Source organism: Aricia agestis, chromosome 9 (assembly GCF_905147365.1).
Source record: "Aricia agestis chromosome 9, ilAriAges1.1, whole genome shotgun sequence".
Classification (NCBI taxonomy): domain Eukaryota; kingdom Metazoa; phylum Arthropoda; class Insecta; order Lepidoptera; family Lycaenidae; genus Aricia; species Aricia agestis.
The window spans coordinates 18,239,554-18,261,786 of NC_056414.1; the positions used below are offsets into that span (position 1 = coordinate 18,239,554).

General features: G+C 39.3%; 2 protein-coding genes across 8 annotated transcripts in view; both read left to right on the forward strand.

The window, feature by feature from the left end:
- The window catches only part of LOC121730772 (kinesin-like protein KIF13B), a 104,810-nt gene extending 91,739 nt beyond the window's left edge, over positions 1-13,071 (forward strand). For 6 of the 7 annotated variants that reach the window (XM_042119960.1, XM_042119961.1, XM_042119962.1 and 3 more), the window contains 9 exons: positions 1,708-1,773; positions 3,110-3,243; positions 4,191-4,311; positions 4,397-4,840; positions 5,392-5,525; positions 5,820-5,955; positions 6,106-6,294; positions 6,618-6,767; positions 10,303-13,071. In XM_042119960.1, coding sequence (XP_041975894.1) covers positions 1,708-1,773; positions 3,110-3,243; positions 4,191-4,311; positions 4,397-4,840; positions 5,392-5,525; positions 5,820-5,955; positions 6,106-6,294; positions 6,618-6,767; positions 10,303-10,382 — 1,454 coding nt within the window. In that variant the 3' untranslated portion in view covers positions 10,383-13,071. The remainder of the gene's footprint in view (positions 1-1,707; positions 1,774-3,109; positions 3,244-4,190; positions 4,312-4,396; positions 4,841-5,391; positions 5,526-5,819; positions 5,956-6,105; positions 6,295-6,617; positions 6,768-10,302) is intronic. The other variant, XM_042119967.1, reaches the window with a different exon arrangement.
- Positions 13,072-17,948: 4,877 nt separating this feature from the next.
- Positions 17,949-22,233, forward strand: part of LOC121730729 (dynein beta chain, ciliary) — a 42,169-nt gene continuing 37,884 nt past the window's right edge. Inside the window, exons 1-2 of the mRNA XM_042119869.1 lie at positions 17,949-18,073; positions 19,901-20,085. Coding sequence (XP_041975803.1) covers positions 17,949-18,073; positions 19,901-20,085 — 310 coding nt within the window. The remainder of the gene's footprint in view (positions 18,074-19,900; positions 20,086-22,233) is intronic.

Here is a 22,233-nt window from a genome sequence, read left to right on the forward strand (position 1 = left end):
CCACCGTCTCTGTCCTCTTCTTCTATTCTTTACCGAGAGTCTATCTATCGACACGTGTACCCCGGCTTGTACTAACGATGTTTATTTTTCTATATCTCGAACCCTCGCAAACCTCAGGCTCGTTCCTATCAGGTAAACGGATGGTAACAATCGGAATGAAAATTGTATGGCAAAATCTAGAATGTGTATTGGATAGCTGTTGTCGGTATTGACATTGTCTTGTGATCATTTAATTGGCTACATCTGCGGAGCCCCTCGCGATCGTCTCGAACGCTTTTCGATTCCGATTCGATAACATTTCACCCGGAAATCGTCGTTTTAGGCGTGTTTCCGTTCGAGGAACTTACGAATTAGAATCGAATGGGTTTTCCGAGTCGATGCGAGGGGCGGGTCAGGACATCGGTACTGGCCGACGCTGACGTCGCGGTTGGGAACGGCGAGGCCCCTCACCTCCGCTTCGCGCGCTTCTGTCGTTGTGTTCTCACTGTTTGTTTGCATAATATACATTTTATTTGCATGAATCGAGCATGTTTATTTATTTCTGAATTCTATACAGGTATTATTGAACTGAATATCATAGCGAGAATGTTTCGCGACAGATTGGTAACCTCTGGAAGTGTATATTACGACGACGTACTTGTCATTTATGCTCTTAGCACAAAACATATATTAAAGACTACTAAGCATCATAAAGTTGATATATTATGTGCTGTATATTATTATTAGATCTGATACCTCGAATCAGATATTATCACCTTGGCGTAGTCAAAAATTAGAGGATGTAACAAAAAATGCTTTTAATAATTTATTCATATGACTAGAATGTAAGTTATTTTAGATATGTAGTACCTACACTGTAAAGTACTGATGATTGTATTGTTAACATGTATTTTTGAGATCTTGAACAAAATAAAAATATTATGTGAGTAGATAGCAATAGTAGTATTAGTTATAATTAATATCATTGTTTCAAAATAAGAATACTCTCAGGCCGGCCATTTTGTTGCATTGTTCTTCAACTTCACGCTAATTCATACATACTCATGAAGTTGCAGAGCATTGCAAAAATGGTCGATCTGTCACTAGCATACTTATTTTGAATACATGATATTCGAGATGTAGGCGTGTGTGGTAGGTACGGTGCATGACCACAAGTAGATGTAAGTAGGTATAAATTACACTGAAGTAGCCTAGATCCAGTAATCGAAGCATGGTACGATAGCTTAACCTATCATATTATTGATTTAAACTGGTAAGATTGTTAAAAACAATAAAATCAAACTATAACGAATAATCCTGCAACTTCATGCTCATTCATTTCGACAGAAAATTTTGTCTCTCTTTCATACATATAATTAATTTGTTTCTTTTAAAAATAATGATTTGATGGGCACTCTTAAAGCAACCAAATCCTTGTTTCTTAAAAATAGAGAATTATAATCATTATCTAACATTTTTTTATGTTGTTAAAGTGTAATAAGTTAGGAGCATGACAGATTTGTCATCCGAGAGATTTGCCATCGGAGTGCTGATGCAATGTGAGAGTGGAATGTTCAAGCGGGCTGCACGGCCCGTTCACAGTTATCTTACCTCGTAGTTCGTACGAGTGTGATCCCTATGTCGTCGGCACAGAGTCCTGTCAGGGGTGAGATAGCTGTGGACGCGCTGCAGCGTGTGCCGGTGTACTGACGGAGTGTTTGTTTGCAGCGCGGCCGACGTTCCTAAACCTCAACCTGAACCTGAACTCGCTGCGCCTGCAGACGCCCAACAAGTGTACGTCCACACCTAGTGTCGCTAGCGCTTGCTCGATCGTTGATTTTTTTTTCTTTTTTTAGTCTTGGGTCTAAATCTTTATGATGACGTCGAAAACGTCAAAAATACGGCTGAGTTCTACTTGTAGCAGTCTGTAAAAGTTTCCATAGACTATATTAAATACCATATTGTTATCTCCCTCTAGTTATGGTTTTGAAAGTGAAGACATGATAATATATTCACAAACGACTAGCGAATAGCAACAATCCAGGCTGGCGCAAGTATATCTTGTAGTAGTATCATAATTTACGAGACCCACTTTTCTATTTTTTTTTCTCTTTTATTTTCCATCGTTATATTTTTTCGTTATGGGATCTATTTTATATTATTGCAATTTTTTGTTCAGTCGTTTTAATCTCCTTAGGAGGTATTCGCTTGTAGGGGCTACATCGTCTTGTGTATACTTTAAATAGTCATCTTCATTTTTATATTCTGGTCTACTATAGCGTTTATTTTGTTTTGTGCATAGGTTCTCAATTATTCTCATGTCTCTTAATAACCTTTTTCAGGTTGTTTACTGCAATTTTTACTACACATCAAGCTTGTTCTTTACTGTTAAAAATCTGTATTCGATTTTACTGAATAAGTAAAAATTTCCATGGTTAATTGTAAAATTAGGCAATGGTTTAAAGTGTCAGATGCGAACTTTGTGAGTCGAATACGGATATAATAATATTATTTTATTTAGGTATTTAGTACTTTGTAAATATCATTCAAATTAAATTACATGGTAGAAGAATACTTTTCATGAAATATGACTTTGTGTTGTCACGTGCTATTTTTTATACTCTCATCAAAACATTATACACTATTATGATAAGATTTGTTGCATTTATGTCTTGCGTTTTACTACAAAAAATATTATTCTAAGGAGCTTGTTGTATTTTTATTTTTTTATAGATCTGTACAATATTTTCGTTTCTTACTCGAGTAGCATTCACGTGAAAAGAACACTGGCAGTTTGATCTTATACACAAAACTGTGAAACATTACATTGTAACAATGATGTCACACAACCATACTGTTTGCGTGTGTGGCTGTCTGCTGCCGCGAAGATGCGATTAACATAATAGCTACCGTAATATTACACCACTCGCACGTTAAACGGCAACTACCTTTATCGCCGTTATGTCGAGGTTCAAAGCGTTGTGCGAGAATGTTCAAAGAGTTAACTACCCAGCTGGGTAACGTTATTTTTGTAATTGTATCGCAGTTTTGTATACATTACTCCAAGGATCTTATGCGACTCGTTGTGTATATAAAATAGTGCAGTGCGTAATGATAGCGTCCGTTGTAGCGTCCCCCGCGAGTGGCAAGCTGGGCCTGCGCATGACGACGCTGCACGAGGAGCCGCCGCGTCGCACCGACGACGACTCGCTGTCCGACTCCGCCCCAGACTCCGCCGCCGCCGACGACACGCCCAAAACACACGTAAGCCTCGATAGACTAGCACGAGTCGGCGCATGAGTACCGAAAACTATTCCACCTCAATTTTTTTATGCGATCCTCTTCAAATTGCCCTCCTGATGATATAAATGCATGTTGCCAGGGCGCAACCGGTGCCTAATTGTTTAAACAAACATTGTTTAAACAATTGCTAGGAATTGTTATTTTTCAACCGGACATTTTTTTTATATTCTTTATTGAAATACCAATAAAAAGGTCCTATGACTTTTTACGATAAAGTTAATATTTTTAAAGGTTCGAAAAACCCTCAAATTTGGGTACTTTCGACCGATGAAAATTATATTTAAAAAAATAATAATGACAAAGTAATATATTTTTTAAAATTCTATATAAGTACAATAGTTAATAATATTGTTAATAGAGATTTCAAAAAATTTCATTGTTTATATGGGGGGCTCCCATACAAGAAACAATGAAATTTTTTAAAATCTCTATTAACAATATTATTAACTATTGTATATAGAATTTAAAAAAAATATATTACTTTGACATTATTATTTTTTTAAATATATTTTTCATCGGTCGAAAGTACCCAAATTTGAGGTTTTTCGAACCTTTAAAAATTCATATCTTTAAAAATATTAACTTTATTGTAAAAAGTCATAGGACCTTTTTTATTGGTATTTCAATAAAGAATATAAAAAAAATTTGTTCGGTTGAAAAATAACAATTCCTTGCAATTGTTTAAACAATGTTTGTTTAATAATATGGCACCGGGTTGCGCCCTGGCAACATGCATTTATATCATCAGGAGGGCAATTTGAAGAGGATCGCACAAAAAAATTGAGGTGGAATAGTTTTCGGTACTCATGCGCCGACTCGTCCTAGTCTACTACGAGTCAATCGACTAGATCAATTGACACCGATTGGTATTTAGATGATGTTATATTTAATTTTTATTCCTATTTCAGCGGTCGAGGTCGCGCGGCAGCAACCGAGCGTTCCTCCCGACGTCGCGAACGCTGGACTCGCTGCACGAGCTGGCATGCGCGCCGCACAAGACCTCGCCCTCCATCTCCTCCAGCGGCTACGGTGGGTTTTGAATATAAATTATTGTCTGTAAAAAATAGTAAAGATGTCCAGTTAACGGGTCTATTTTTTATAAAAAATATTTCAGGCTCACAAGCGGTGTCATCTACGAATTTGACGAACGACGATACGCTGTCCATCCGGAGCATGTCGGTGGACGACACGCCTGACCTCGACAGGAGCGTGGACTACACGCAGCTCAGTCGCACGCGGCACTCCGTCGCCGGTCTGCGCAGCGAGATCACCGAGCTGCGACACGACATATCGGAGCTCAAGAACGAGATCGTCGAGTCCAAATTCGAGCTCGAGGATGCCGCCTACGACAAGGTCAAGACGCCGATAACACCCGGCGGGCGGCGGATCAACCCCTTCCTGCGGGACTGTGAGGCCCAGGGGCGGGCCGAGGAGCAGGGGCGGAGTCAGATGGTCGAGCCCCTGGGCTCGCTGCCGGTGGAGGCGCACGCGCTGCCCGGCCAGCCGGCGGACAAGACCGAGCCGGTGCTCAACGGCGATCAACACGACACGTCGTTCGGTAAATTATACTACATTTTTATAAAATATATATACCGTGATTAATCTGATTAAATCTTATAAACTGAAAGGATAATAACACATACATTTTATAGCTACCATATCAGATGATAATTATAAAAAGCAAATATACGTAATGCATTTGCAATTTTGTTTAGGCAAAATGTATTTTTAACTTCAACTGCACTTGGAATTATATTTTGGCAAAATGCTGATGTACTAAGCTGTGTTTCGTCGAGTGAGTGAGTTTAACGGAACCCAATTCCCTACCCTACCCTATTCCCTTCCTTACTTCCCCTACTCTGTAATCTTATTCCCACTTAAAAGGCCGGCAACGCACCTGCAGCTCTTCTGATGTTGCGTGTGTCCATGGGCGACGGAAGTTGCTTTCCATCAGGTGACCCGTTTGCTCGTTTGCCCCATTATTTCATAAAAAAAAAATGAAAAAAATATCGACTGAACAGATTATTCAACATAAAATATTAAATTAAATCATGGCCTTATTAATTGGCTAGTTACGAGTGTCAAACGTGTGAATTTGTGTAAGTACAGGCGAGGCTGAGATAGAGTCAGTGAGTTCGGAGCAGTCGAGTGTGGACGCCCGCAGCCGAGAAGCGTCCTCCGTCGGCGAGAGCGACTCGCCCGGCCCCGACCCCGTCGTCAATACGTCCCTGCCCGCCGGGAAGGTAACGGTTTTGTAGTGGAAGATTTCCCTTTATGCAGACTGACTCAGGCTGGGCTAAAGTTAAATGAATTAATCTTTGCTACAATATCGTGTTACATTTTTCGTGTCATAAAGGAGATGTAGCAAGGAGCATGAAAAAACGACTTTATCAAAATACATAAATATATTTTTAAATTCCTGGATAGATACAATCAATGTAAAAGCTACATAATATCTTCCATGATTTAATGATTTATCGCTTGATTAAAGTAGTAATTGTAGAACAAAGATATTTATTAGATTCTATGTATTTCAGGTGGTGAGGCGGCGAGCGGGCGCGAGCGCTCGGTCAGCGGCGCGCGCGTCTTATCCGTGCGGGCGTCGCGCGCACGATCAGCACCCCGCCCATCTGCGGGACACGCCCGCCTCCTCCACCGAGCGCATCGCGGACGGTCAGTCACAATATAATATACATGCTACATAATAAAAGCTAAAAATGCAAAACGCAAAACATCAAGATTGTGACTCATTTTACGAATCGTAAAAATTAAACTGTAAACAAAACATTAAGTGAATTGTGTATATTATATCATGTATTACAGAGGAGGCGAGCGAGGGCAGCGGTGGTGGCGGCGGTGGGAGCGGTGCGGGACGGCCGCCGCCGGAGTGGCTGGTGGTGGGCGAGAGCGTGCAGCTGCGGCTGAGCAGCAGTACGGGCGTGGTCGCGTACGTCGGCCCCACGCACTTCGCGCCCGGACTGTGGGTCGGCGTCGAGTTGGACGCACCCACCGGTGCGTAGTATCTACGCGTGTAAATAGTCAACGTTAGGCGGAATTCAAAAATCTTTTACTGACAGGAACAACAAAAATCTTTCTGATTTTTTTTGTCTCAAAATAATTATAACTGTGTGGGTTTCTATGTTGACCAACATATGGCTGACAAACGCTTTAGAAAAGGATCCTTAGTGTTAGTTCAGTTGGAAGGAAATATCTAGACGCTTACCTAAATTACATAATATCTTTTACCGCAAAATTGTAGTAAAACGTAGTGTTTCCGTAGACTTTGTTTAAATGTGTAAAATCTATTTTTTTACATGTCAGGTTTAACATTCCAGGTAAGAATGACGGGTGCGTGGGCGGCGAGCGGTACTTCGAGTGTCGCGCGCGGCACGGCATCTTCGTGCGGCCGGACAAGCTGACCCAGGACCGCCGCGGACGCACCGTGCGCGCCTTCCGCGACGCCGAGCGACACCCCAACGCTAAAGGTACGAATACTATAGTACACACTCCTCCGATCACATTGTCGTAGGTGACTTTGGTGATGTTAGTAAGCGAGAGAGGCTCTACGCGACGAAGCAATCGATTAATGAAGTACCTATTATCAGTTTTGAGTACATGTTGCCAGTTGCCATGCACGTTTCCGTAATTTTTGTGAAGACTTTGCTTTTTTTTTTTTCAGAAAACTTACAGCTTTTCAAAAATTTCACTAAGAGTACAGTTATTATAGAAACATAAAACCATTTATAAAGTTTTCACATATAAGTAACGAAAAAAGAAAAAATAAGCATTAATATTATGTAACATGCAACAGTTGTAATTCGAAAATGAGAATAAGCAAAATAAGCAACATCACTCAATAGTCATTAACAACAAATAATATAGCTAAATCTATATACAAAGATCACTCACAAAACGTACTAATTACTCATTGTAACTACTCAGTACCATAAATGTAACAATTTTCATTTTTCAGTTTTAAAATACTCATTTGATAAAAGCCTACAAATCTCGGGCGTTTTTATTTTAAAGATGTCTTCAATATTTCTACCTGAATAAAACCTATTAAAACTTGCAGTAGCTCTACACACAAATGCATTACGACGGTAAAACGTTTTAAACATTGAAATTAAATTTTGATAATAAATCAGGGGCATCAATGGCATTGTTGATAATCTTACATAAACAAACCAGATCTGAAATGTCTCTGCGATAGCATAAGGGAAGGAAGTGAAATCTTTTACACCTTTCCTCATAGTTAGGAAGGTTAAGGTGGCACTTAAACTGAAGAAACCTTAGAAAGCGTTTCTGGATTATTTCAATTCTATTTTTATATATGTCATAAGAAGGATTCCAAACCTCGGAACCATATTCCAGGATGCTTCGTACATATGAACAGTATAAAATTTTGATGGCCTTAATAGATTTAAAATTAGTACTTGATCTGATAACAAACCCAAGTGCTTTAGAGGCTTTATTTACAATGTAATTAACATGATCATCAAATATTAATTTAGAATCCACTATAATTCCGAGGTCCTTCATAGAATTTTTGATTATTATTTCCTTGTTTCTAAGGTTATAAATATAATTAATTAAATTTGACTTACGGCTGAATGTTACCGCATAACATTTTGATACATTGAGATCTAGTTTATTCCTAATGCAATATTCACTGAACCTATCCAAATCTTCTTGTAAAAGATGGCAGTAAGGAGGTGAACTGACAAATTCATTATTTTTTTGTCATCCGCATATAATAGAAACTTAGAATAGCGGAAACACGTGTTGACATCATTAAGCAATATTGCGAATAACAAAGGTCCCAGAAGGGAAAATTGCGGTACTCCAGAGGGCACCAATGTCCACCTTGACATGTATCCATTGATAGCAACAGCTTGAGACCTATTGCTAATGTACGAAGTGAACCATCGGTATAAGTTTCCGTGGATTCCCGCAAGAAGTAACTTTTGAAGAAGAATAGAGTGATCAATACGATCAAAGGCCATAGAAAAATCAGTGAATACTACATCTACTTGACCACCAGAATCGATGTTGGAGCTGATTTAATCATAAGCAAGAATTAAATTAGAAGTTGTGGCCCGAGACTTTAAAAACCCATGTTGCTCCAAGAAAACCAATGTCTAAGCGATGGGTAAATCGCGTTATAAACGATACGTTCAAACAGTTTTGCAAAAATACACAACTTAGATATTGGTCTATAGTTTTTTATACAAGACTTGTCGCCAGCTTTATGCACCGGAGTGATAAATGCTGACTTCCAGATATTTGGTACATAACCTTCATTTAGGGACCGCGAATATAATATTAACAAGGGAGTAACTAAGCTCGAGGCACACTTGACAATAAACAGGGGAGGTATGTCATCAGGCCCCGCGCCCTTATTCAAATTAACTGATTTTAGATGTGTCAGTAAATTTTTGGGCTTCACTTCAATTCCACCAAAATAAACTATGATTTGGCAGTGCTTCAGTATTAATATTACCATCGGAGGAACTAGAGTTAAAAAAATTTGCTTGGAAGTATGAAGCGAAAAGGTCACAAATTTTGTCACCAGAACTAGCTATCTCTCCATCATAGCTCATGGAGGGGGAAAAGTTGATGAGGTTCTCGAATTATTTTTGATAAAAGACCAAACAACTTTTGGGTTACTAGTAAGTGCATTCTCAGTACTTTGAATATATTGTTCATAACATGAGCGCTCAAGGGATTTGGTTCTTCTTCTAAGATGTGAAAAAGAGAGGTAATCACTATGGTTGCCATAGAACTTATATTTACGGTGGTACTTATATTTTTCTTTTAATACCTTTCTAAGAGCCGGACTATACCAGGGGGGATAATAATTTGGGGTGGTAATTTTATGCGGTATGTGAGAATTTCGCAGATCATATAGTTTATCGTAAAAGTATTTAATGGCATCTTCCAAAGGCTTATTTTTTAGGTATTCATGCCAATTGATTGAATTTAATGTATTGTTGATTTCATCAAAGTTACCTCTTTTATAAAAGTATTTTTCTCTCCTTTTTGTATCTAAATCACAAACTGAGCTGTGCACAAGGTCAATACAAATATCCTCAGGGACTAATGGGTCTTCACAGGCATGAATAGCAAGTTCACAATTCGAGAAAGTCAAGTCCAAAAACCGATTATTGTGATTGCGAACTTGACAGCGTTGTGAAAGATTACACTGAGCAAGGGTGTCAATGAAATTGATATGGCTCCTGGTGAGTGATAAGCTACTTGCTGCGAATTGATTTCCTTGAGGGTGCCATTCAATAGACGGAAGGTTGAAATCTCCTAATATAATGAAATTGTCATTAGGACATGAATTGACTAGAGCTGAATCCCTCATTTTGTTTGCATAAGTAAATTGTGCATAAATGGATCTTAGATACCAATCCTTTCCTAGGAGAGACTGTAACCCAGAGGTCTTCAGCAGTTGTGTGCCATTCTGGTCGTCCCGTAGCAGCGAAGTCTCGCCGAACTGCTAAAAGGACACCACCACCTGATGTTTGATTTGTTAAGGAGTAATCTCTATCACGACTCCAGACTACATACTGACTATCAAAAAGTTCTTGATCATGTATGCCATCCAGTAACCAAGTCTCAGTTATAGAAATGATGTCATATGAATTAAGGTTAACATTTCTTTTTAAAACAATTAGTTTTGGTACGGAGTCCACGCGCATTTTGATAATAGATGTTTATTTTAGATTCCATTTGTGAAATGTAATTATTTATTACAATAAGTAAAAGTCTTACGACAACAATTTATCTGAATCCTAGTACATTTATTGATAATTAATTATTGATAACCGTAATATTTAAAAAAAAATGAAATTGTAAGGCTGTGCCCACGGAGGGAGATATCAAACAACCTGATCCATTGGTATCTACTGTATTACTGCACCTTAAACACTAACATGCAGTAATACAGTACTTAAATACACGTTATATACTTAGGCATACTATAAAGTATAATATAACATGATTTTTTTCCAGGTGACGGCCTACATAATCTGCACCGGTCGCGAAGCCGCGGCGACAGCATCAACTCTGTGGGCACTAAGCCCCGCAAGTAGGCCCCAGGCGCCCCGGTCTGCAGCGCCTGCCCCGGCCTGCAGCACCCGCCCCCTCGCACGCCCTCTACAGACCCCTACACTTTTCTACCGCGACCCGGACCATGGTGCTTATTGTTATTTCGTTTTAACGCAGCTACTTTATTGCTTTACAAGATGTTTTTATTACCAAACTTTTTACGTATTATCTGTATTTACTTTTGTAAATTTTGTTCATAATTTTGTAAATTTTGTTAAACCGTATGGACGAGTCAGTTTGTTGATCGCTGAGGCTCTGAAAAGTAAAAACCGGCAGCTACTTGACACTAAGGCAGTAAAGAAAGTACGGAAATACTTTTAAAGCGCCAGCGATTGTCAAGCGCGACTCATTGGAAGGTCACAAAACGGATAGGGAATATCTGCCTCCGACCGTGCGTCTGTCTCTGCCTAACGCCTGTATTGTAATAGAGAGAGATAGACGGAGTCGGAGGTGAATATTCGGCGCGACAACAGCGGTACCAGTGGTACCCGCGAGAGTCTCCTCTCCGCCGTTGTGCGCACAACGGCCGGCAGACGGCGACTCTCGCCTCGCGAACTTTTATTTCATCGACATTAGTTGTAAATAAATTGACATTTATGTGATTTATTTAATTTTAATTTATTGTAAATATATCGATCGTTTCGTGTATTGTAATTATAATTTAGTGACCGATGATTGATTTGTGATGCGTAAGTTATGATCGTGTATAGTTTCTATCGTTGTATAGTTTGTGGTAGATCGTTCTAAATTATTTGTGCTCAGCGTCGTTAGCGGTTAGTGGTAGCGAGTACTGGTGGCGGACGCGCCCCGTCTTTTGGCGGGGGTCGCGCCTCGCCACATTTTTACCTGCAATATTTTTACTTATACTGTAATGACCTACTTTAAGTTTAGTTAAATCTAAAGCACGCATAAATACAAAAAAAAATGAGTAGCGAGTCACGCGGTAGCCGTTTTTATCTTGTTTTTAATGTAATCGGACGCCGAGTAGGAAAATTTACATTTTAAAACCGCTTTACCCTCCCGTACTTGTAAGTTCCTACGAGCGTTTTACAAGTTTTAAGTGTCGGGGGCGACTAGATCGGCCAGATTTCGACGCTCCCGACGTCCTCGTGTTGCTCAGTTTGCCATTACTTTGTGATACTCTCTTGCCAGGGACTGGATCATTTTGTATGTATATTTTGGTAGAGCCCCGTAGGATTCGCCGTTCGATCTATACGTAAAAAAAAGAATCGTCCAATGCCACATCTTCGTCCTCGAAAAGACTCGTACCTAGTACACTAGCCCCGGACCGGCCGCCCCATATCGACTAGGTTGTGTAGTTATTGTACAAATGTTAGTAGCGGTTTCGGCGTGTTTGTAATCTGTATATTCCGTTCGCGCAACGTGTCCATCCGTCAACAATAACCGTGTACTGTACCGTGTACTGTAGTACCGGAGCTCCCCGTGTATATTCCATCCTCCGAGTGTCCATCCGCTCGCCGCACTAGTTTAGGCCTCGTCGTAGTTAAGGTATACGCTCTCGGCGTTTAGTCGGCGACTTGCCTCTATTTCTGTACACAATATTGTATATTTTAAATGTAAGTCGTTTATTAGAATTTATCAAAAGTATTCGAATCGTGCACATAAGATTTATCTACAGTTAACTGGCCGCGCGCGCGGCGCCGCAGCATCGAAAGGGCAAGTTTTATATAGAAAATGTATTGAATTATTATCGTGGAGGCGGACGAGAGCTTAGGCGAATTTGCCCTTTCGGGCTCGGTGTTCGGATCTCGACTGACGTCATCGTCTCCCGGCGCACTGATCGCTTCTAGACTGTACTTAAACATTCCATTTTCGCGTATTCTATAGCGTAACGAGTTATTTTGTGCATTTCGGTTGGCGACGTAGAACGACGCATATTCGGCCTCGACTAGGACAGCTCGATGTGTAGTTCTTTTGAAGTCTAAACGAAATATTGAAATGTTTTTCGAGTATTGTAGGATGTCTTTGAAATTCTCGATGTGCTTTCGTCCAGTAGTCGGTAGTTTCGGAAGTCTCGCCCGACTCACGACGAGCGCGGCCGGCGAATATTTTAAGCGCTTCATTTTAAAATGTGATATCGTATTCGATCATTGAAACATTTTATGTGTTTGTATTATTTTTACACAATTATGGACATAGTATGATTTTAAATAAATGAAATTGTATTGAATTATATGAAATGTATTATTTTGTGGCAGACGGCCCTCGGGCGCGCGCGTCGCGTGTCGGCGCTCGGGCAGGAGACACGCGCGGTGGACGCACTAGGGCTCCCGAGTTAGGCTAATAGACCTAATGATGTCTCGTAGGTCGTAATTTATTTTTATAGCGTAAGTCGACACGTGCTGTGCTTTTATTTTAATATAGACGTAGGCGAATGTTTAAATATTATTTTTTTATGAATGTAACGTATTTATTGCAGTCAATTTAACGTGATGCCTCGTCGTGGATGATTTGATCGTTGTGTTTGAGTTGCCCGTTCTGTATCATATATACTGGGACGCGCGCGCGGCCCGTGACGTCACGGGCCGCGTCGCGTCTCGAGTCTCGACACACGTCACTTACGACTAGGTCCCTGCCAGCGGGACATACTTTTGCCGAGTAGCAAATTTGAGTCAAACATTGCTATCATTATCAATAAATGTATAATGAAAATCTCTCTTTTATTCTAACCTCCATTACACCCATTTTCAGATTTCATCAAACTCATTAGCACCGTATCTACATCATAAACACCTTGCTAAATTTACTATACTCGACTATTTTCGCTTTCCTATGGAACAACAGCAAAGATGACCTTCGTGGCTCAAGCCGGAGGACGTGGCGACTGGCGGATGTTCAATGTTTCATAGAATTGTCTGAAGGTAAATTCCTACAGTAAATTCTAAATTATTTGCACAAGATATTTGTCACAATTTTGCTTTCGTAAATAATCACGCGAAGGATATTTTAGGCTACATAATTTACCGAATTGCGAAAATATTTAATGCAAATGACATGAAAGTTCGCGGAGACGACGGAACAGCCCGCAGTCACGCATCACGATATATTCTTGTTATAATAATTCAGACTTTGTTAACTTACGTAACGTCAGGAAAACCTGGCCAAGTGCGACTCGGCTCCGCGCAGGGTAGGTTCATTATGTAGATTACCATCATATTTTTAAGATTGAAATTTGCCTGTTTTTAAAATTAGAGTTAAGAATTTAATTTGTATCTAATTGAATAAACACTCATCACTTAATGTATGTAGAAATTTTAAAATAACTAAGTTATCAATCTTTAACTTCATCAGTTAAAGATTGATAACTTAGTTAAAGTTTAACACCACCATCGTGAGTATCGCAGACACAATAGATTTTCAATTATTGTTATGCGGCAACCGGCTGCTTGGGGATTAATAGGGTAAACAGCACGCTATACAACTCAATAGTTTTTTCGTGAAATTTAGTATACAAGGATACTTTAAGGCCTGGGAAAGGACATGTATTAATTCGTATCCCCAACAATTGTGCCTACAGTTGCTGTAATAAACATGGAACGTCAATAAACTTTTGTTCTTGAAGCGGGTTTTGGGCAACATCTAGAATCCAAAGAATTGTTGAAATTACAATAATTTTAATAAATATGCAGAATTTGACTTCATAATATTATTTATAACAACTGTTGGTATGGCACCACGGAGACGCCGAGGTACGGCACAGGAGGTGGGCGGGGCGCGGGGGGCGGTCAGGTGACCTTATTCGCGACGTCGTGCGAGTGTCATCCGCAGCCGGGCGGCGCTCGGCGGGCCGGGGGGCGGCGCCGCTACAGCCTGGCACGCTTGTAAATCTACAATTATGTACCGACAGAAAAAAACTGAGCGTGCGGTACACCCGTACAAAGAAAATTATTCTTATTTCTGTACCTCAGAGGTATACAACATTAACTGCCAAAACAAAAATTTTACAGGACAGGCAAAAATGCGCGGAGCGAAACTTTGAATGCAATTTTGACATAGTAGTTTTAAAGATGCTGCAACAAACTGAACATTATGTTTTATAATTATTTGTTGAAATTATATTGTAATACACAATATTATATTAAAGTTAATTCTTGTCTGATTTTGTGGACTTGAGGTTATTTACCTTGCAACATAAATGAACTAAGGTGTTTTAAGAAAGCATTAATATATTATCATACTTCTGTTTACCTCTAAATAAACCTCGTGGATGTTATTGGAATTTGGCATTTAGAAACATTATGTCTCTAGTCAGTATGTAGCGTGATGGAATTATTATAGAATTTCTGAGAGGTTTACTAGCAAAATGAAAACAAAAGTTACTTTACAAAGTTAAAACCAAAATACAATTTATTTTAAACTAGATGGCCCCCGCAAGTCCGTTGAACCAAATCTCGTTTAACGCGCGGGAACTGTACATGTTTCCGGGATAAGAAGCATCCCATGTCCTTTCCCGGGACTCAAAGTATCTTCATACCAAATTTCAGCAAAAACAGTTCAGCAGTTTGGGCGTGAAGAGGTAATAAACAGACAGACAGACACACTTTCGCATTTAAAATATTAGTTTCAGCAAAATCGGTTCAGCGGTTTGGGCATGAAGAGGTAACAGACGGACAGACAGACACATTTATGGATTTATAATATTAGTAAGAGTATGGATATGGTCTATGGATATGGAAGTATGGATAACCAACACAGATACTCGCACGCTTTAGGTAAGTCAAGGGACATATAAGATTCCTATAATAGTCGTGGACATGGCTGGTATTTATTTTGTAAGTTATTATATTTGAGTCTCGAAAGAGGCTTTTGTGTTTCTCGAATAGGTTTCTGCGCGGATACAGAAAATCATCTCCGTTTATAATATATTAAAACTAACTTTTTGAATGTTTCCTGGTCAAAAGAACATTGAACCAATCTCATTTTTTCTGAATTGCATACATACAATAGCAGAATATTCTCCCCCAAATGGATTTTTTTCAGCTCATACCCTGTCTATATATAGACAGGGTTATACATAATATTATAAATTCATCAAAATCCGTTTAGTTTCAGCGTGATTGACGGACAGTTATCCAAACAAAGAAACTTTCACATATTTTATAATATTGGTGTGATTTCAGCGCTTGCAACAGCGCTGAAATATCTGAAGCTCAAAACAAAGTAATAAGGGTGATTGTTTTTATTTCACCACTTCCTGACAAGTGCCGGATAGGCTATCCACTACTTGACTTGACAGATTATGGAGAATCTGTCAAATAAGTTGTGGATAGCCTATCCGGCACTTTATCAGGAAGCGGCGAAACAGGCCCTGAACACGGTAAATAGTCATCCCGTTTTTAAATCCTAGTGTTAGCTTAATAGAAACCTAATATGATAGTATGTAAACGAGAATGATCGTTGTAATAATATTTTGTTAGGTAATTACTATGAGTTAAAACTACCACAAGAATCATGTGAACTAAACTACTACTTTTTGGCATTGTAAAAAGTATCTTAACACCAAGAAATAAAGATCAATAGCATAAGACGTTTAAAGGAGATACTATTGTTTACTCTCATTTTGTCCAATGAAAGTTTAATGAATAATATTATGTACGCGCGAAGCGTAGAGGTAAATAATCTTATGGTCATTTGAGGTCCTTTACTAGTTAGACTTTAGTGGATTTAATGTTATATACGATTGGATATTTCTTTTTCTAGATGTATTTAATAGGATTTAATGTCGTATACCATTAAGTAGAACTGGTTCTTGCGATTTTAATGGTGCAAAAAACTCATTTTCAAAAAAAGTGGAGCTACTATTGTATACCTCTGAGGTACAGTCAGTGGATCTGTGGTCAGTGGTACTTACTTTGTACTACAAATTTTGTAGTACAAAGTAAGTACCACTGACCACAGATCACTAAACAGTTTCTATGTAAGTATGACCTGTTATATCTGTGAAAAAATCATTGATTTTTAACCCCCGACAAAAAAGAGGGGTGTTATAAGTTTGACGTGTCTGTCTGTCTGTCTGTTTGTCTGTGTGTGTATCTGTCCGTGGCATCGTAGCATCCAAACGGGTGGACCGATTTTGATCTAGTTTTTTTAAATGAAAGCTGACATGATCGAGAGTGTTCTTAGCTATAATTCATCATCATCAGCCTGTTCAGTGCTGAACAATCAGGGTTTGTCTAGTTCATGAGAAGCCGTTAGCAACTTGTAGTCGTTTGATGGGTTTTATATTTCATTCTAGTTTGTGACATTTGTGAATATATAATATACGTATACACATAATAATGGAAAATTGACCTGGTGCTGCAGCATGACCTGGTAATCAATAGGATATCCAACTCCTCGCCAACTTAGAGCAGAGGCTTGGTGTTTGGGCTCATTTTAATTGCGACAACCAGTAAGAAGTAGATAAACAGTAAATATGTACATGCTGCTGCTGCAGCATCACCTGGAATCTATAGGAACCGAGCTTCGTATGAACCCAAAGTGGAGGTTTCATGTTTGGTATAATATTAACGGCATCATCGAAAAGGAATGGATAGATGGTAATCATGAGAATATGATTCTGTTAATAGGAATTATTCTGCGCTATTTAAAGCAATACAAGTTTAAAAAGTATGAAATAAAATTAAATTAAGAAATTTAAAAAAAACCCCGCCAAACAACTTTAAAAAGTAATGAAATAACTGCCTTTAAGTTCAAATAATTCCTAACTTGTGTAAAGTAATATTTTAGTCCATCATTGTTGTTAAGGGGTGTCGGGGGACCGCTATAATGTAGATGTTTGATTTCACAAGTTTAGGGATCAATAATTCACAGCGAACTGAATCGAGATAATCAGCGACTTGGCGGTTGTAGGTTGTAGTTAACTTAGCGGTCCCTCGACACACCGTGACAGCAGATAAGGACTAAAATATTACTTTACTTAAAGTTAGGAATTATTAACAACAAAAATGATTGCAAAATAAACTTACAAAAATAAGTATCTACAAAGACGGACAAAGACAACAGACCGAAAAAACATTTTAGTGACCCGGGGTAAATGATTCGAACCTATTGTTACGAATTTTTGGTCACTCAGGAATATTAGGGAATTGTTGAATTATAACAAAACTGTAGGGAGTTTTGTTATAATTCAACAATTCCCTAATATTATCAACAAAAAATAGCTCTACACTTTTCCAAATAAAACCTTTTATGCACACCATACAGTAGGTAATCTATATTCATAGCGATTTGACGGGTCGACAAAAGAGACATCGTTACCACAATGAATTACCCTTGCGTGACTAGACATTTTCAGCCGTTTCTTCAGCACATTTCTTGTGCCGGCCGTCCTCAGCAGTCGTCCTAAAATGCTCACACATTCTAAAACTCCTACCCCATAGGGGACACAAGAAGTTTCTAGAAGTTTTTAGAAAATCCAAGAGAGTAGTAATTTCCAACCAGAAGTTTCCAAAAATCCCAACCCGTAGACGTTTCCAGATGTCCTAGTAGAGGTTTCCAGAGTTTCCATCCAGCTCCCTGAGCGGATCATGGAGGCGGCGAGCACGTCCAGCGCGCAGGACCCGCGCTTCGAGTTCATCGGCTCCTACGTCGTCAAGTCCCTCAAGCTCAAGCCGGAGAAATGGCTGCGGCTGCTCAGCGTCGAGGAGCACAGGCATATTATACTTATTGTCTATTTAGCAGTAAAGACTTATATACCGTAGTCCGTAGTACATAGGCTCTGAAAAAGCTATAATTATAATATAGCTATAATATAGCTTAAATATAGCTATAATATAGCCTGAATATTCCGTCTTTGATAATATCCGGATTTCATCTTGAGTCTTTTTATCGATTTTCGGCTTCTTACCTGCTTCCACGTACGCTAGATGCACTGCCGTAAATAGGGCGGTGTCACCGGTGCCCAGGCACAGGGCGTAGACTCTGGGGGGCGCAAAAATGGCCAGACCAGAGAGATTTTTCGAATTGCTCCCGATAAGTTCCCCCTGCGCCCCCGGCCCCAGAGATGTTTCCCGATGTAGTAAAAAAATATCTACTGCCGAACATAATTATAACCTCCTCCTTTTTGGAAGTCGGTTAAAAAACAAATGTGCAGTTATATAGAAGCTCGCACAGGGCGCAAAAAAGGCTATTTACGGCACTGGCTTGATGGCACTAGTGTTGCAGAGTTTAGATTTGGGACGGTTGTCGGCATGTTGTCGGTTGTCGGTTGGTCTCGGACGGCGGATCCTTTCGGTCCATCGCATTGTCGGTATTTTGCTCTCGCGAGGAAAGCGAGCGAGCAGTACACTCTCGCGTCTTTCAGTGCTAGTCGCGCCGCTGGACAGTGCAGAACAGATAAATTCGTCATTAACTTAATCTTCTCTGAGTTCATAACTGCGATTGAACTAAGCGAGAATGTAGGTACATGATCGCACTCGGGCAAGGGGCTCTCGCGCGAGAATCTTGCCCGAGAGCTCTGGGTCGAGAATGTACAGCCGACATAACATCTCCTTCCACTGGAAGACATAACCATGAGTGTCCATGAGCGAGTAAAGGGATTCAGCTCCACGTAGGAAAAATCAAAAATGGATTCCGGACTACGAAGACGGAACAAAATATAATGAAGAGTTTTTACCTTAACTACAATAAAACTTTTAAAATGGCCAATTTCAAGATGTCCCTAAGCCCGTTTTTAAAGATTAATAATCTGTCTTACCTGTTATTTTTCCTAAGATATCTGAAATCCAGGTAATTCCTACCTGGTACATCTCGAGCTTCATAATAAAAAAGTCAGTTAGAGCTCGATAAGGCTTCCAATGATCGTGGCGAAAAAAGGAACGCTGTCATCATACAAAAAACGCCGCCTCAAATCCGCAACCGCAACAACTGGAGTACGTGGAAGGAGGTAAGTAGCCGAAAATCGACAAAAGACTGGTGCTTGCCTCAATTTCAAAGATGGATTCCGTCTTAATATATCTCAGGAAAAAGAATAGATACTTAGATAAGTTTTATTGTAAGGTATCTCCATGCACCACGCACACTCCATGCAGCTTTGCACTGCAGTAAAACACAATTATAACACTTTATTGCACACTAAAAAATACAAAATTAAAATCATGTTACATAAGACAACATTATAATTAAATTGTAGAATGTAGCTGTACCAGACAAACCTTGCAGGTTTATGGTACACTCTTAATTAGCCATAAGTTATAATTTGTATTACTTAAATAAATAAATAAAAGATGATGCACAAAAAGTGATGCAATTTTATCTTACACGAGTACTGCTAGCAACATAATCTTCTAGCCTACTCCTAGCACACCAATTCAATGCGAGGCCTTAGGGTTAAATGAGATTTAGAACCAAACAATTATGTCAAAAAATCAAGATAGGGAAAAAAAACATGTACTTACGTCTTAATTAAATATTAAATTTTATAATGCACTTAAAGGAGCGTCAGCAAAAAAATCGTATAATGCATATCTAATGGTGTCAGGTCGACCTTGCGGGACTTCGTGGACAAGCCGCGGCCGACGCTGCTAGTGGTGACGCTGACTCACACGGCGCAGCTGCTGCCCGTCGTCTCCTTCCCCTGCTGCCTCAAGAACAAGGCCGTCTACTTCGTCAAGAAGCGCCCCGATGTCGTGCCCCGCGAGAGCTGCGCCGATATGGTCATTTTTGGTTAGTACGGATGTTGCAGCATGCAGGTATGGCCTTAATGCTGGATTTGATACAAAAGTATTAAAATCAAGGCAGGTATATTTCACTTACAGCAAGTCGAAGATTAATACCTACTAATTGACTCGTTGCTATACAACAGAGGTTCCCAAACTCCTTTGTTTCGTGGCCCACTGTGTTGGTAAGGCTGCGTCCCCATCAGACACGGCGCGGCGCCGGCACCGTGTTACGGCACGACGCCGCCACCGTGATACGGTACGGCGCCGCACCGTGTCACGGTGCCGCGTACGGTGCGTCCCTATTCAGTCGATATTTGCGCTCGAACGAGAGTGTTTGTCCAGACAAGCACTCTATACTCGCTACAAGAATATTTACATATAAAATAATATTCCACAATACAATTTGAGTTTTTTTCTTGTATTTTTTAGGTTCTAGGAAACGAAAACAGTCCCCGGTGCCTGAAGGAATTGAAAAAAAAGTTTCGTTTTTATTAAACCATTTAGGAAAAGAGCTTCTGGTGTATCGAGAGTGGGTGTAACGAAACTTTTTTTGTTACTATTAATTTTTTTGCTTTATTGGACGAACTGTTAGTAACTGAACGTACCCAAAATTTTGAGTACATCTCTTGAGCTGTGCTGATGATGTATCATCGGTCATCACACTCTTGCATAAGGACACGAGGGATGTCGTATATCGTCTCGTTTAAAAGAATTTGATTTAAAAATATACAACATATTGGCGTTATCATGCTAAGCTGATATTGAAGTAGAATAGGCACTGCTCCGTCATAATATTGTAACGACTCATAAGCTAAACCAAGAGCCTGCGACAGCCAGACTTTGTCATTTTATAAAAGCTGAAAGTTTACAATAATATCTATAATAATATCTATGGACGCTTCACACCACGTCAGTCTGGCCCCGTGCTAAGTACCTAAAGGACTTGTGTTACAGGTACCAGACAACGGAAATATATTTAATACTTTTATACCATACATATATTTAAGATTTTTATTATATCATACACATATTTAATAGGTACACACATCCAGACCCGGGAACATTGAAAACTTTTTTGTTCCGTCGGCGGGATTCGAACCCGCGACCCCCGGCTTGAGCTACCAACGCGCTCACCACTGAGCCACAGAGGTCGTTACCTTTAACTTAATTATGCTATACTCGTATTATAGCCTATACTTATATTAAAAATGGGAAAGTATGTTTGTTTGTCCTTCCTTCACGTCCTAGCGAAGCAACTAATCGACATGATTTTTAGCAACGACTAAATCGAAAGAATGAAGAGTAACATAGACTACTTTTGGTTTTGGAAAAACATCATGTTCCTAAAATACTCGTGTTTTTACGCGATTTTCGAATTCTACGCGACCGAAGCCGGGGGCAAAAGCCAGTAACTCATATAGAGGTAAGAAGAAGTAACCAATATTATAATAGTCGTTAGTTATAATGATATTTGGTAATTTTTAATAGCTATCATTAAACTGCGAAGTCTTATCACGTTATACGGAACCAATAGTTATTGTGATTGCCGAATTGTCGAAAATTAATATAAAACTTTCCATATTATTAACTTTAATGTATGTTTTTTTCCATATTCCTATTGATATGGTTTTTTGGTTTACGTACCCAAAGGGTAAAGACGGGACCCTATTAATAAGACTTCGATTCTGTCTGTCTGTCCATCTGTCTCCAGACTCATCTCAAGAACTTTTCACAAATTGAGTATATCTGCTGCAACAAATACTGAAAACAATATAAATTAAATATTTAAGGGGGCTCCCATACAACAAACGTGATTAAAAAAAAGAGCTTTTGAAAAAATATTCCGTCATATTTACTTTAATAATAATAATTGACGACAAAATTAAAATAAATTAAAAAATTAAAGCGGACTCTCATACAAAAAACCCAAATTTTTGGCTATTTTTATTCTATAATGGTACGGAACCCTTCGTGCGCGAATACAACTCCCACTTGGCCGATTTTTCAATGTAGTTTTAAAAAGAAAGTTCTTTGATAATGGTCAGTAAAAAGACATAAATGCGCTTAAGACCCCGTTGAATCCGCACAAAAAAGGCATAACGATTATTGTGTACACTGCACACTGCACACCCCCTGTAACACTCCCCCCTAC